The 17426-nt window shown below is 38.9% G+C and overlaps 1 protein-coding gene across 3 annotated transcripts in view; it reads right to left on the reverse strand.

The window, feature by feature from the left end:
* Positions 1–2313: 2313 nt before the first annotated feature.
* Positions 2314–17426, reverse strand: part of LOC109418606 (nyctalopin-like) — a 473642-nt gene continuing 458529 nt past the window's right edge. For all 3 annotated transcript variants that reach the window (XM_062842278.1, XM_062842277.1, XM_062842279.1), the window contains one exon: positions 2314–4439. In XM_062842278.1, coding sequence (XP_062698262.1) covers positions 3419–4439 — 1021 coding nt within the window. In that variant the 3' untranslated portion in view covers positions 2314–3418. The remainder of the gene's footprint in view (positions 4440–17426) is intronic.

Consider the following 17426-nt stretch of genomic DNA (forward strand, 5'->3'; position numbering starts at 1 on the left):
CTAACCATCACTTCATACGACAAACGCAGTCCATCAAAACATAATCGATTCACGCAAAAGCCATTCAAGCCAACCCTCGTTCAATGCAGAGTCAACCACATCCAACAGCAGCGATCGTCTCTTGTTTTCGAACCACACGATGAAACGCCGAAGCGAGTTTTTGTTCTACGCTTTGCATTCTATTCATAGGGCGTGCTATGTTTGTGTTTTCTGCGCCATGCAATACTACTTAACAAATTGACCCTCATCCTGGCATTTTCAGGCGAGAGTCACCCAGCAGTGAGTGACATAGCTCTGCGTCGGAACGACGGTTAAGAAGCGTTCGGCTACTCAAGAGATTTGCAGAGAAAGAGCGTGGCGGCGGCAGCCACCGTATCAATGCGTTCGTCTGGAATGTGTTCGATAGCAACATAGAGACGGTCGGCTGTAGCGTTGATGGAGGAAGAAGGGCAATGTTGATGTTGCGGCTTTTTTGTGTTATGATGGTGATAATGCACAAGACTGGTTTGAAGCAGTCTAGTACATAATTCACGTCGTTCATGTATAAAAGGAATAAAAAGGGTCCAAGATGGCTGCCTTGAGGGACACCTGAGGTAACTGCAAACGGAGATGTAGCGTGATTTCCAATTTTGACAGACACATTATATTTACTGTTTTCGGGCGACACATTATATTTACTGTTTCTACATTGAAATGCAAACTATATCGCTACTAGGGTAAAAGTGCAAACGTTCCACATAAGTGACAAATACATTACATTTAATGAGAAAGTGGTCCAAAGAAATATGGAATAATGAGGAAGATAACGACTTAGGGTCGTTACATTGGTGTTAAATTTGTTAGTTTCCTAATTTAGCTGAGCCCTTTGGCTCCCGTCATGCCGAGCCCTTCGGCTCTTGTTATTAAATTACCTACGATTTTTCACAACTCAGTCAGATTTGCGCCCGATTCATCCGGTGCAAAAATCCGCCCGAAGGCAGATATCTTCTATGCCTTGCGGACAACTCCAGCGATGCCAGTGGGTCTAGTTTACTCCCTCAGAGAGTTCCCCGGCGAAGGAATGTTTCCCAAAACCGATCGTTGTTCCTCCCGCCAACTCTGCTGTAGTGCAACCTAATCTGAACTGCAGTCCTGCTTACCATGATGTATGTTTGTGTGCATGTACAATTGGGCGCCTATGTCTTCTACATATTTGTTCTAACTGCTATTTTCTTCATTTTGAGCCAAATCGAGCACAACATACTGTCGTACTGAGGTCATCCAATTTTCTTATGTATTTGGGCTGCAACTCTAATACAAACTTTAACTCATTTGCGCCAGCTCAATTTTTAACACAGCGCAACATTTTTTTGTCTCAAGGGCAAACTTATGTGTCTCCGAAGGTTTTTGGGCTGCTGAATCCGAATCCGGGCTCAGATTTGCTCCAACACGTCACAATTTTGAGCTATACCTCAATTTATAGGACAAAATATGCGATTTTGGGCTTTTTTGACTGCAAGCCATTAAGCATGGAAATATTTTTTTCAAGCAATCAAAAGGTTAATTGGTCAATTAACATCTAAATTAACGACTCATGCAAAATATTTCGTTTAACCTAATCAAATTTGATAGATTTAAGCATTTTATGTTAGTATGAAAACTTGCATGCAACTTTTGGAGGGTGACTTGTATGGGAAATATCGTACCTAACATAAATCACTTAAAACTATCAAAATCGATTTGGTAAAACGAAATATTTTGCATGAATCGTTAATTTAGATGTTAATTGACCAATTAACCTTTTGATTGCTCAAAAAAAATATTTCCATGCTTAATGGCTTGCAGTCAAAAAAGCCCAAAATCGCATATTTTGCCCTATAAATTGAGGTATAGCTCAAAATTGTGACGTGTTGGAGCAAATCTGAGCCCGGATTCGGATTCAGCGGCCCAAAAACCTTCGGAGACACATAAGTTTGCTCTTGAGACAGACCAAAAGATAATTTTTGTTACGCTGTGTAATTGATTGAGCTGAATCTTTTATAGGTTGTTCTACTCACCCTCAGACACAATTCTTGGATATGCCCCTGCGAAACTTTCCGATATTTTTTGTACCTATTTGGGCCAGTCTAGTGCCAATGCTTAAATCGCCAATGGAAACAGTGGTCCTTTACTGACACAAGATATGGCCACAAAGAAGCGCAATCGTTCGGAGTTTTCGTGCATTACTAAAGACGACCTTCAGGGGTGTGCAGGAGAACGGTGTACGGCGGCGAAGGCATCATTCCTAGAACAACGGATTTCTTTCGTAATTCCTGTATCTTTAAACAAGTACCATTCAATAGTTCATCCTTTATTTGCGCAATAGTCTTCAGTCTTATAACAACTTATATTAGAACATAGCATGAGTGGTTGTTGTTTTTGTTGTCATTATGGGTTTTCTGTTTTTGCCTCATCAAGAATCTTTCACCGATTATTACTTTCATCTGAACTGTTTTCATTTTTTTTGTTTTTCTTGTGACAATGATGAAGAATTTGAAATTTCTCTGTATTTATGTTGTTTCGTAATTTCTTCTTAATCCTAATGTTGTTGTGTTTTGTTTTCGGCTTATCGTGTCTTTTTGTTTTTCGGTTTAGAAAATATGAACCGTATCATAAATTATCCTTTTATGTTTCTTTTGTGTCCGCTTTAGAATTTTACATTCTTCCCGTCGGACAAGAAGTGTTTTCGAAATGAATGAAAATTTATCCAAAAAATGTTTTATTCTGTGAATTAGTTGACGTTTGCGTATTGTGTTTCCCCTTTAAATCTATAGTTTCTTATTATCTGTCGTAAGTAAGTACGGATAACGATTGCTTAGTTCAAAGGTAAAATCAGAGACTTACGTTGCTAGTATGGCAGAACAAATTATAGGAAACGAAATATGTTTAACAAAGAAATCAGAGCGAGCTGCTTCGGTTAGTCGCAACAACTGAGTAATCCTAGACTATATAAGTTATTATTGCATCTGAATGTACATACAATTTGATTGAAGTGTTTTTTTTGTTTTACTTATAAATATGAAAAATGACTGTACAAAATAGATTATATCCTCTCCTTTGTTTGCTACTGTCTATTCTGTATGCATTCACTTGTCTTCTTGTATGTATATCGTTACGAATAAATTGTCTTTTACCGTTTAAGTTTGTTTTTCTTTTGCTAGCGATGAATATATGAAATAGATGATCTCTTTCTGTTTGAGTTAGAATGATTGTATGCAGCGTTGGTGTTTGTTTTATTTTTTGTCAACATTAAGTTTGTGTACGTATTTTGCGAATGGGTGAAAACAATGGAACATGAACATTATTTGACCTAACAAATGAAACTTCCAGCTAGGAATATTTTTACACAGCATTTTGAGCTTGGGGGGGTTGATCTTGCCCGGTGAGTTACTGTAATTCATCATAATATCAGCAACAGAAAAATGAAATGCGAATATAGCACGTAGATGAAAAAGTTCGATGAGTAGGGATGGTTTTGAGCATTTCGCTGCTGTTGGTCAGGCACTGGAAGAGTGTTGGTAGCCGTTGGGTTTAACGGGGGGTATTTTTGGGAATACTGATTGGGATGTTGAAGGGTCATGGCCGGGGCATTCTGGGTTTGCTGGTGGTAGAGATGGGTGTGTTGGTTTTGGTGATACGGATGACTGTGATGGTTCAAAGCTCGCTGATGTTGGAGGTAATCAATGTTTTCATAGTGATCAGATTCTTCTGGGTCTGGAGTTCGGAGAGGTTGCGTCGAGCTCTTGGAGTCGTATCGTATGGCTGCATCGCAAGGTCTAAGTTCTCGGTAATCGTTTGCTAACACCTGTTGAGCTAGGTATCGTTCCAGCTCTAGCTTATCTACTTTCTGGGGAACTATCCTCTCATGAACATTCTTTCTTTCCTGAAGGATTTTCTTTCGCTGCCGGAATTTCTTACGGTAAAAGACCATAACAAGTGCAACTACAAGAACTAGCAGTATACTAGCTATCACACTGATTACCGTTACCCAATGGGCGGGACAGTTGATGTCCCCCTCGGACATGTTCCTTAGAATCCTCCTAGTAACCAAACCATCTTCATTCTGATCACACCCAATTTCGTCCTTATCGATCATCAATACCGTTGTAATGTTCGCCAGACTATCCCCAGCTCTCCCAACAATTCCAATACCATCACTGTCATCTTCATCGACCGTTCCGGTTACCAAACGCCACAGCCATCGGATGGAACAATTGCAAACCAGCGGATTACCAGCCAGTTTCAATCGTTGCAATCGATCCAACGGAAATTGAACTGCATCCAACGATACCAGAGCATTGCGACGCATCGAAATGTCTATCAAATTGGGATTACCGTAGAACAACCGCAGTGGGAGATCTCCAAACGAAGGATTATCGTCCAGTGAGAGGATCTGAAGGTACGTATTGTCTACAAAGGCCCTGTAAGTAAAAGGAAAAAAGAAAGTTATTAAACTGTTAGGTTCTCAGTTTAGTGTTCTATGATTACTTTTGAAACTTTTAATTGAGGGTTTTCTTGTTCAATTAACCATTTTTGTATTTATATAGGATGACTAATAAATACACACTTAGAAAACATGAAGGATTACGGTTAAATTTTACCGTAATCTCAACAGCTGAACGTATGGTAAAAAGTTCGGTAATTTTTCACCGTACTGCGAATCTCAGGAAAATGCATCTGTCAAAATTACCGGAACGTTTGGTACTTTTTACAAATTTATCGTAAAAATCGCAGAACGTTCGGTATGTTTGTTTACAAATGAGTTCTCAATATCACTGAACGCACGGTAAATTTTACAAATTTACGGCGATTTTATGCGAGCGCAAAAAACAATATTTTCATAAAAAACGTGGATGATGGGATTGAATACATGACCTTCTGATCAGGAACCACACTTGCTGCCACTGTTCAAGAGAGTCTTGCTTGGAGATGATGCGCAAATTCTAATAGAACTGATGCTCGAAGCTGCCGGCGTGGCTGTCAAACGCATTTTACAGTAGTACGGTAAAATAGTCCCATCACCGATCTGTTCGGTAAAATATTCACAGGTCTCCTGTAAATTTGTCTGATTTCACCGGTTTTTCGGTGATTTCTTAGATTTCACCGATTTTCTCCTGCAATTTCATCGATTTCGCCGTAATACTGTAGTTTGCTTGTTTACAGACTAGTTTCGGTGATTTTTTTCACCGAATACTGTAATTTATTCTAAGTGTGTAGTGCTACTCTCAAGAGGAGTTTTTTTTTTCGTGAGTTGTTTACTACTGATTATTTAATTACATATAAATTGTAACAAAGATCCGCCCCTTTAACTACTTTAACTAAATATCGAAAAATGATGTGTTGAATCATCATAAGGCAAAAACTTTTCACCGGTAACGATCCATGTTGAAATTATTCAATTCCACTTTGAGACATGGATCGCTTTCAAAGCAAAAAGCTACTGTCGCATGAAAAATAAAAAAAAAATCTGCAGAAAAAGCTGTGTAATAAAACCACAAACATCGCACGTCATATACCACATTCACAGGCCGGTACATCCGGACGGAGCCCCATTCAGGAGCGTGTTGGCAAGAAATAGAATTCAGTGGAATAAGTACAACACATACAAGCCTTCCCTTCTCGAAGAAGCGTTTCTTCATTCAGTGCCGCAGCCTAGGACTACATGTCGCCGAGCGTCCTCGTTTACGACAACTTCCAGCAAAAGCACCAATGTAGCATCGGCTTTGGTGTTATATTGAAAGAAAATATGAACATGTCCCAAGTCGGTATTGAATGCCGAGCAAAAACTCTCCGGCACCGCACAAGAAAAGCCGACCGACATAAATTCCACACGCGTTTGGCTGCAATCGCTGTGAACGTTGTTGTCGTTACCTACTTCATTCCTGACGGCGTTTTTGCTGCAGCCGACAACAGATGGAGGCTGGGTTTGAATGGAAATTATTAAAGCCTCCCGGTGGGAAGTACACTCAAATTGAAGGAAATGTTCTATTTTATATTCAAGCTAATATTTTAGCTGCTTCTAAATAGTATCGAACTAAATATCTACACCAGATCTGAAGAAAGACTAGGTTGGAGCCTAAGCCTACCTAAGCCAACCATATCCATACACCAGTGTAGGCTTGTCAACCCACGGGTGGCCTCTCTGCTTACATAGATGACCACCAGGATCATTCTCGACTACTTCATTGACAGAGAGAGGTAGCGGCTTGCAAGAGGCCCAGCAAACATTAATTTTAAAGTTCATCAAAAAGAGAGAGTATGCGGTAAGGTAGCGGGAACTACGACGGTTAACTCGTTCGCGAAAAGTGAATTGGCGAGATCCCCACTACGAGGGGTGAGGGCAGAAGCTGCTGTACGAGCAGTTAGGTTGCGCAGACCACACGCGAGCGCTGATCCACAACAGAATTGGGCTACCAAAGATGCTAAGCAACTCGATGAGCTCATCGGGTACACCAATGGGCGGAACATCAATAAGGACCTTAAGCAAGGTTTGCTGACACTCCGCAAGTCAGCGACTCTGGCCAAGAAGGAGAACGACTTTATGACTGAGGAGCAGAACGTGATCGATGCGCACAAAGACGAGAGGTCCACCCAAACACGGACAACTCACATGCTGGAATCTGGCGCACGAAACCATGCAGTTCGTCGAAGCCGTAGGTGCTTCCTGGATCGGCTTCAATCAACATAACCATAATCATTTTCCACCAGTGCATGTGTATAACACTTCTTTACCAAACCACGTTTAAAAATATTGTATAGGGTAATTGTTCCCTTCGTTGTGGTAGTACCTAATATTGCGGTAATGGCCATTGCGCACTTTTTCGACTGAAGTATTACCAAAAGGTATTTTTAATAGATGTATTGTACTTAAATTATGAGATTGCACCATTTGTTTGCTTAAGATTTGCCTAAAAACCTATTAAAAAATATTTTCCTTAATATGTTTACTGCTGTGTTCCTATTGTTGCGATAGTGTTCCTAATGTTGCGGTATCCCATATGATTTCAATGGGATACCGCAACAATAGGAACAATTACCGCAACATTAGGAACACAATGTTCTTTCAGATAAAATGCTCATAACAACTTTAAAGCGGCAATATTTCGTTATTTTCCCGTAGATAAAGGATAGATTTTATTATTTTCAACTCAAACCATGTAAAAAGTTTGCTTGGGGCGATACAATTGTGGTTTAAACATGAACCCAGTGCTTAACTCCTCCATGATCGGATCAATTACCCTATTTGATTCTTGATAACTTGGGAAGCCGCACACCAATTCATGCCGATTTCTTATCGGTGCGGCGCGGTGCGGCGGCGCACACGTCTACACCAGACGACAGAAGTGGCTCTTAAAAACCTGAACTAGATCTCCAACGCCGAGGAGCTCGTCTTCTTCTTCTTCTTCTTGTCGTAACGTCCCCACTGGGACAAAACTTGCTTCTCAGCAGTATTCTAAGAACACTTCTACAGTTTTTAACTGAAAGTTTCCTCTGGCAATGACTATTTTGCATGTGTATATCAAGTGGCAGACATAAAAATGCTCTACGCCCAAAAAAGTCAAAGAAATTTTCTTTACGTAAAGTTCTTGGACCGACTGGGAATCAAACCCGTCATACTTAGTATGGACATGCTGTATAGACCGGCCCACATTTTTATGATGTGGAAAAAAAAGTTTTCAAAATTCACGGGCACCCTCTAGAATTGTGCCTCTGGATAAGAAGAACAATCTGTGAAAGATTCAGCTCAATCGGTTGAAAACTGAGCTGGCGCAAATGAGTTGAAGGTTTTTTTTCTCGTGTCAACAGTACTGATCATCTTTTCGAGCTAACCGAGTCACCGGTGGTTTAGGCGGTAGAAATGAAGACTTTTCCGTTCTCTTCGATGCTACATCGGCCGATCTGTCTGCTTCCTCTCGTTGTTAATCTTCCACACTACATCGCTGACGATCTCAATACCTGTTATGTCCAGAAATCACTTCTTCAATCGCCGAATCGGCCATCTCAATGTCCGAGGACTCAAAAATCACATTGACGGCGTAAAAGTATTGCTAAATAGTAACCAATACCACATTTTTGCGGTTACAGAAACCAAACTCAAGACATCTAGTCCAGCAGGTCCAATACGCATCCCAGCGTATAATTTTGTCAAGCACTCATTGCCATGCGGAAGGGGTCGAGGAACTAGAACCTGCGGTAGAAAAGGAATTTATGTCCGAAAGGACTTAAAAGCCAAGCCTATTCTAAAATCAAGCTTTGATTCAACGATACCATTAGTTCAGAGGATCGAGTTTCTTGCTGTTCAAGTTAACATCAACCAGTCGAATATTTGCATAGTTGTTTTCTATAACCCGCTCTGCTCCAATCCCTGTTTCAGTCAAGTATACGAAAAGATTCTCATTGATCTGCTTGACTTTGGCTTCGACAGATTGTTCATCGTGGGGGATTTCAATATTAACATTAAGTCATACCAACTAACAGCAAACTTAGCAGCTCTCTCTCGCGTTTACTCTACGTTCAACTAGACAATCCTCCCAACCGGTCCCACGCGCATCACGGAAAATTCTACAGGGGATACTCAAAATAACTGGGACAGGTAAAATTTTCACTTGTCAAAAAATGTTCAACTAGCTGTAACTTTTCGAATATGGCATCAAATATTCTCAAATTTTTACTGTTAGTTCATCAACTATTTGTGTATCAGTGATCTAATTTTGGTAAAGTTCGGGCTATTCTACACGAAGTTGAAAATATTCTAGAAAAAGCTACAATTATCCGATAGCCAACTTTGAGCTGTTATATCTCCGGATTCAATAAACCGATTGCAATGAAATTTTGATCATTTATGACTTATATAACGAACTTTGAAAAACATTTGACTATATTTGAAATTATTTATAAGAAAAAAGATATAGCAATTTCATATATTCTTTGTTTTTTTACTAAATTTATCTATTTTTCATATGCATCCCAATACTTTTCCAATATAATGCCGGCCATTTGGTTGCTTTCTTTCGAAACATGAACACATTTAAGTCAATTAGAGGGAATTTCAATGAACTATAACTATTATCTTGAATTTTGAAACGATGATGATGTTTTGGATAAATTGGCGTTTTATTAGGAAAATAACACAAGTTTACAAAATAAAACGAAAGTCGTGAACTTCTGTCAACGACCAAAATATTTGAAGCATAATTTAGAGCTGATTTTTAAACCGTGCTTCAAAAAATTCAAAGTAGATCAGTTTTTGAGTTTTAGCTCAATATCGAGTTTTACAACTATTTAAAATATAGAATTTAATAAAATTCAAATATCTTGCGTTTTGTACAACCATTTTTAAATCTTTTTCCATAAATTAAAAGCTGAATATAATACCATCCGATCATCTGAATGCAGGTTTTGCGTCAGATTGATGAAATTCAAGATATTGGCGAGTGTTGGGGACGATCTCCTTAAATTTTAGTAAAATTTTTAAAAATATATGAAGAAAAGTTTTTTTAATAAGAAAAATTTAAATTAATTTAAAAATTCTTTCTTAACGTTTATTTGACATATCATATGTAGGCGAGTTAAGGGCCCATATAGCCGAGGCGGCAAACGCACGGGTATTCAGCATGACCATGCTGAGGGTTATGGGTTCGATTCCCGGTCGGTCCAGGATCTTTTCGTAAAGGAAATTTCCTTGACTTCCTTGGGCATAGAAGTATCTTCGTGCCTGCCACACGATATACGCATGCAAAATGGTCATTGGCAGAGGAAGCTCTCAGTTAATAACTGTGGAAGTGCTCATAGAACACTAAGCTGAGAAGCAGGCTTTGTCCCAATGAGGGCGTTACGCCAAGAAGAGAGAGAGAGAGATGTAGGCGAGTTACAGTAAAAAAATCAGCTCAATCGGAGCATTGAAGACGGAGAATGAGATGTGTGAAGTAAGCGACTTTGCCTAAAAATATAACAAAAAATGATTTCAAAACATCAACCTTGTATGAAAAGTCGCAAAAATTCCGCTCTACTGTAATTTTTTCCTTCGCGTTTTCGAACTCAGGGCATGATTCTACACTAGAAACGGTCATCAGCTTACCGAGTTCAAAAATGCTGTAAACTAGTGTAATCTAATCGTTATAATTTTCTTTCGTGTAAAAAATTTAAAGTTTAGTCAAAAGTTTTTAATAGCTCATTATATCAGTCATAAATGATCAAATTTTCATTGCATTCGGTTTATTGAATCCGGAGATATTACAGTTCAAAGTTGGCTATCGAATAATTATACCTTTTTCTAGAATATTTTTAACTTGGTGTAGAATAGCCCGAACTTTTTCAAAATTGGACCACTGATACACAACTAGTTGATGAACTTACAGTAAAAAATAGTGAGAATATTTGATGCCCTATTCAAAAAGTTACAGCTAGCTGAACATTTTTTGAAAAGTTAAAACTTTATCTGTCCCAGTTATTTTGAGTATCCCCTGTACAATGACAATAGATCTGCTAATCACTGACTCTCCTGAGACTGTGATCAAATCGAATACATCTACCGGTAACACAATTTCCGATCATGAGGTAGTCTATTTGCTGACCAACATAAGGATGCAGAGAACAAATCCTCAGACCATTCGCGTGAGAAACATTGACTCCCTGCAACTACAAGCCGATTTCCAAGCAAAAGACCTGCGGCAGTTGTACGCTGCTCCGGACCCTACAACGAAAACCGAACTGCTGACCGTGGAACTTAAGTGTCTAATCGAGCGCCATGCTCCAGAACGTCCAGTCGCAGTACGCGATAAGCAAACCCCTTGGATGTCCAACGAAATAAAAAGAGCGATCGAACTGAGGAATATGGCGTACACTCTATACTCCCGTAACCCCAATAGAGTGCGCGGCGATAATCAATGGTTCGATTACACCAGACTGAGAGATAGGGCAAACTCCCTTATTTTTGCAGCGAAGAAGCGGTATGCATAGCGACACTTCGACCATAACTTGCCAGCCAAAAAGTTGTGGTGCAACCTGCGTAGAGGAGGGATACACAACGCAAAGAAAAATACCCCTGCAGAGGAGATCAACGCAACTCAATGTCTCAATCTCTTCTTTAGTGAAGGGCACAGACAACTGCCACGTGAAGACCAGCCCGGTAGCCAAGCCGAACCAGCACATCGTACTGAAGTAGATCATGGAGGACCAGAATTCAGCTTTCGTCATACGAACGTCGATGATATCTGCCGTAAGATCTTCGATATTCATAGCAACGCAACTGGCTCCGATGAAATTCCGATTTCTTTCATCAAATTTCTCTGTCTCTTCATACTACCTGTACTCTGTCACCTCTTCAACACAATAATTGACGCAAAAAGGTTTCTTTTCAGTTGGAAGAAGGCAATCATTTCGCCTATCCATAAGGTTGCCAACCCTACACAACCCACAGACTATTACTGTACTACCCGCAATCTCGAAGGTACTTGAAAAAATCTTGCTGGCTCATATCACTGATCACCTTGAAAACCCAAATGCTCCATTGCTCGCTGAATACCAATTCGGATATCGTAAGGGATACAGCACGACCACAGCACTAGCGAAAGTCGTTCACGACATTTACGAGGGCTTCGGTAAAAATCACTGCACCGTTATGGTTTTAGTTGATTTCTCTTTGGCTTTCAACTACGTGAGCCATAGGATTCTAGAAGCAAAGCTGCGCAACGAGTTTCATTTTTCACAAGCTGCTTGTAGTTTGATCTCTGCGTTCCTTGGACACCGAAAGCAATCAGTGCGTTCAGCGAATGGTTTGTCGGCTGAATATGACGTTCATGATGCTACTCCACAAGGGTCATCTTTAAGCGCGATGATGTTCAGCTTGTACATCAACAGCCTGTCGTTGTCCTTAAAGTGCAGCTATCACCTCTACGCCGACGATCTTTAGGTGTACATTTCCAGACCTGCAGCGGACATTGACGATAACAAGCGATAACCAACTGGGCCAACATCAACAAGCTGGCCCCTAATCCAAAGAAAACTCAAGCAATTGTCTTCACGAAAACAGAAAACGTAATCCCCCAGTCCGCCATTACATTCTGTGGCGAAAAAGTACCGCTATCGAACAAGGTGACCAACCTCGGATTGCTGCTCGACCATAACTGCTGATGTTGTGTACTACCCCGGACTCGCTGCCAGCCTCAAAGCTCAACTACATCGATGCTACAAAGCCGCTATACGGTTTGTACTGAATCTCCGGCGTTGAGACAGTACGACGGCTGTACGAAACTCGATTCTGGGTCACGATCTTCCATTCAACTACCAGCTGCGTATCTGCACGTTTATGAGGCAGGCATACTACGGTAATCAACCTGGTTACATCCTTCAACACCTTCAGCGAGGACAACAAGAGCGTATCATCCCGAGGCACACATCAAGTGGTAAAAGTCTACTGGTGTATGGGTCAACCTGTTGGAACGGTTTGCCTCTCGACACGAAACAGAAGCCAACTTTAACATCATTTAAAACCGCTATGAAAAGTTTAATTTAAGTATGACTTGCTTGTAATCTACATTTTGTAATTTGCCTACTCACTTTTGTATTGTCAAACTCGTAATTCTGTTGATTTATTACTCTGTCACAATGTTTTAATTTCCAAACTGCAATTTCCTTGACCTTATATATGATACATCCAATAGGTTATCGTTATTTATGGTCCACTGCACGAATTTATTCTGGCCTGCTTACTCTCACACGAAATTCGATCGAGGTGTCGGCACCGCTCAAACGTCAAATTTCGTGTGAGAGTAAGCAGGCCAGCATAAATTCGTGCAGTGGACCATGAATAAATAAAACAATAGGGCTCTGCACGAAAATCTCACCCTCTCTTTCGCTCTCATTGAGATTTAGTAAACAACAAGGCCAGGAAATGTCAAAATCCCATGCAAAATCAAAACAGTGCAGTGCCCTATAGGGGTATTCACTAAACAGATTAAATTGCTGCGTAAGCCATGATTTTTTGCTTATTTGAAATGTTTTGTGATTTTACGAATGAAATAATCAAAGATTGCCTTGGTGATCGCGACGTTTAACCAGTTTAATTAGTTTACGCTGTTAAGTGAATGCCTCTAATTACAATTACAATTTATGGGATGTTCAGTTCAAATGTATGGGAATTCGGATGACCTCCAGTCTCTCATACAGCACACCGGTTTGGCGAGTTCGATTTGGCTCAGAATTGAAAGAATAGTAGGGTGCCTGTACCAGTTATCGCACCACCTAAGAAACACTATTTCTACAAAAATAAGAAGAAGACCGAGTAATGTAAACAATAAGTCAATTGATTGATTAGTTTTCATACTATACAGGAAAAATATAAAAACGGAGCCAAAACTACTTTTAGTATTTATTACGGCGTGTGCCAATGATAGGAACCCTGTACCAGTTATGGACACATTTGTTAATTTGGGTTCCACTTCGCACTATTTACATGCATTCCTAATGGGATTTGCCATAACTGGTACACTATGGCGAAATAGGGTGCAAGGAGGCTGAAAAGTTAAGGAAAATGATTTATTTCTACCATAATTTGAGCAAATTGTGAAGTTTGAATGATTGCTGTGGTAACGACTACTAGGATCAAGATTGATATCACACGCGCTGCGGAGGACTATGAACTGTACGCGTGCATGGTAGCAGAGAGACTGAAGTAATGCGCAACAAAGTGGACGGGACGAGTTCAATCGGGTGCGCGCGAAGCGCGTACGAATATTCATCGAGACTCTACCACATCCCCTTTTCCCTATGAAAAGTATTGTTATATAAATCTTAATGTTAAATTTGAAGTATATTTTTTTTCCAAAGTTTAGCCTAACAATTTTCAAGTATTTAATTAGCATTCAACTGAAACTTTAATTACCTACTAATGAAAACATATTTTAACTGTTCACTATTCACAATACCTCACAGATCTGTTAACTTTTCAATATAAGAACGCAGTCGGTATCAGTTTACATTATGTTATAGCTTCGTACCCTTATACATATATTCTGCACGCATATCCGTTTCATCTGGTGACAACCCTATCATATTAAAATGGATATGCTTACATGGTAATTCATTCACAGTCGCATAAAGACATCACTATATCCTTTCCTTATTCTTCAATTCAAAGCATCCAAATTTTATAATTTAGTTTATAATTTATCATATATTTTATGGGATACCATAATTAAACACAATCAAATTCAGACTGTTTAAGTTGTTTTAATTCAGATGAAGCTAACCCGTTTCTAGATATTTTAGTTATTTAAAGTAACAATACTCCAGATCTTCAAAGTAGTTTGTATTTATTTATATATATTTTTTTTTATTTACTACGTTCAATGAAATGAAAATAAATTCCCAATCAGCTGAGGTTATGTGCAAATTCATAGTTGCACTATAATGAAATCAAAAACATAAATTGATATGTGAGGTCTTAAATATTACTTAGTAGACAACATTTTAGCTATGTAGCGGGCTTATCGATATCAGCCTCAAGGCAAACAATGAATCTAAGGTGCAAAATAAATGACATCAAATATGTTATGTTAAACAGCAGCGAATTATCGCTTTCCAAGTTACAGTACAAGTACGAAACAGTTCCGAATTTCACGATCACCATGGAATATAATAAAAGGCCTATCCTCTAATGAAGGCTAGATTTGTATAACCTGAACTATATGGAGTTGCTTTCCAATAATAAATGTCAACTGTGTTGAACATCTGGATTTCTGAATCTGAGATCTTCACACTAGATAATAAGTTCGATATCATCAATTATACTTACTACCCTCGTTGGTGAACTGTTATGCAATAGTTTAAGGACACAATCCACTCCAAAGAACATCACGGGTAATGATGCTATATTTTTCTCCTGAAAAACGAGTATCGTAACCGCAAAAAAATAACAACTTTCGTAGGCAGTGGTTTTAATTGTTCATGATGATGTACGAGACGATTTGTAATTATCAATAGTCTCGGCTTATGACCAAAAATCTGTTATCGCGAGCTAAACAAATATTGTACAGTTTCACCTTGTGCTTTAATTTCAAATTTCATTGTTTTGTTCCCGATCTACAAATACAATTTAATAATATCATCTTTTTTCCGATCGATCGTATTTATTTTGATTTATCCTAAATCACACGCATTGGTTATTGACGTTATTCATGTCAGTCGGATAAGATCTGTTGATTCAGGAATTGAATCTGACTGTGCAAACCACTAAATACTGCTTAAAACAAAAGACATAGTTCTTGCCTACGTTTCACGCAAGATTGCTTATTTCTTTAACACTAAGAACGATATTACCTGACAAACCCATGTATTAATTTGTACAGACAAAGAGCGCCGATTTTTTTGTTAAGGCCAGGTAGCATAGCATACTCAACGTGAGCTGAAAACAAGAGCATCACACTTGTACTCTGGACGATACACGAGACAGGCTATCCTATAATAGTCACTTATCTAGAACTGAATACACATTTATTGTAAATTCCCTTTCCTATATCAATTTGATTTCCAAATAAAACTGTGTTACAAATCTTAACAGGTATTGTTACACTATTAATTTGTTTTCTAAAACTCTCAGTTATTGTGCTTAGGGAAACTTACATAAAGGGAAATGTATTTCTATTCCAATAACGGCCCATTGGCAGCTTTCGTATTTCTGGAAGATTTTTTTTTTTAACTAAACAACCGATAAACTACAAATGTCTTGATTATGCATGAAGGTTGATCCCTTTCTATGATCATTCTTATTTTTAATATTATACTTTATTAACGACACTTTACCACTGGTATTGGCATTCTGGGAACAAAGTGAAGTAGGCTTCGTCATCGTACAGTTAGCAACGTTAGTCGTCTAGGCATACAAAAGCCCACGAAGTGTGTAATCAATCCCCGCTCCAGTAGCGGAACATTTTCCTTCAAACGACCACTGTGTGTTATGTGTGTTGCTTGTTTTCTTGTGTTAGTAATGTTTAATGTGTGTGGCATCTGGCTGAAGTCGGCCCCTCGTGTTTTATTAAACGGTACCAGTGAAACAAGAGCTATGAAATGCTTTTTAATTTTTTTTATACGTGTTTTTTATACCAAAGAATACAAACTCCGATCGAGATAAACTTTTTAGTCTTGCATTTTGTTTTACGTATCAATACTGTATCACATACAACATTTAGGGGGACGAGTAAACTTTCCGTACTTCCCGAAATCGAGAAACTTTTTATGGATTCGTTTCAATGAATATAATGATATTAGTTGTTGATGAAATTGAACACGTTTAGTCACATGACCCCAAAACCCTCAATCCAGCAGTCTTTTATGTTTAGAGGCTGTCTTAGTACAATCATTTTTCAATTGGCACTACTACATCCATTGATCCAATAGTACTGATTCTCGCATAATCTGGAATCAGTAGCTCATCAGATCATAACCTCGCATCATTTAAGAGCGATAATGCACGAGACCAAATTATAGCAACATTAAGGAGTGAGCACTCTCGCATCGCCCATAACTTATGAATTCACAATCTTGCATCATTTAAGAGCAATCACTGTCGCATCATCCAAGAGCGAATACTCATGAACATATTCTCGCATCAGTTCAGAGTGAACACCATCGCATCATCCAAGAGCGATCATTTATGAGAATATTTTCGCATCATTTAAGAGCAATGATCCACGTGATTACATTTTCGCACAATTCTCGCATCATTTAAGAGCATACGTACTTGCATCATCCAAAAGCGGTCATCATGAGATCGTCTTCTCTTGTCATTCAGAATCGAACGCTATCGCATCATCCAAGAGCGATCATTTAGGAGAATAGTATTGCATCATTCAAGAACCAAGTTCATGAAATCACATTCTCGCATCATTTAAGAGCAAACATCTTCGCATCATCCAAGAGCGATAACTCGCTTTCTCACTTTCTCACAACATTTAAGACCTAATATTATCGCATCATCCAAGTGAAAACTTCCTCGCATCATTTAATCTTCCGTCAGTCGCACAGTCGGACACCACTGTCAGCACCACGCTAATGCTAACAGGGGAGCTTTTTTTCAACGTATTGTACAATATACAACAGCACAAAGGATTAAGCACTATCTTCCAATAAACTATGGCATGTAATAATTGATCCTCCAGGTACTCACCATTATTTTCCTCTTCAAAATAGCGCGACTGAGATCCATACAATTTTATCGTTTATTAAAATCATCGAACATTTGCAGCTGAAGGTCTGAGCCATCAAAAGAGAGAAATGAATCTTTTCAGCATTCTTTATTTTTCAAAGCCTTTTTTTTTACAATTATATTTAACGTTTCAATATTTATTTTCCATGATTTCCCAAACTGATAGATCAACACATTTACTCACGAGTACCGTCGATATAAACCA

The sequence above is a fragment of the Aedes albopictus genome, chromosome 3, assembly GCF_035046485.1.
Source record: "Aedes albopictus strain Foshan chromosome 3, AalbF5, whole genome shotgun sequence".
NCBI lineage: Eukaryota > Metazoa > Arthropoda > Insecta > Diptera > Culicidae > Aedes > Aedes albopictus.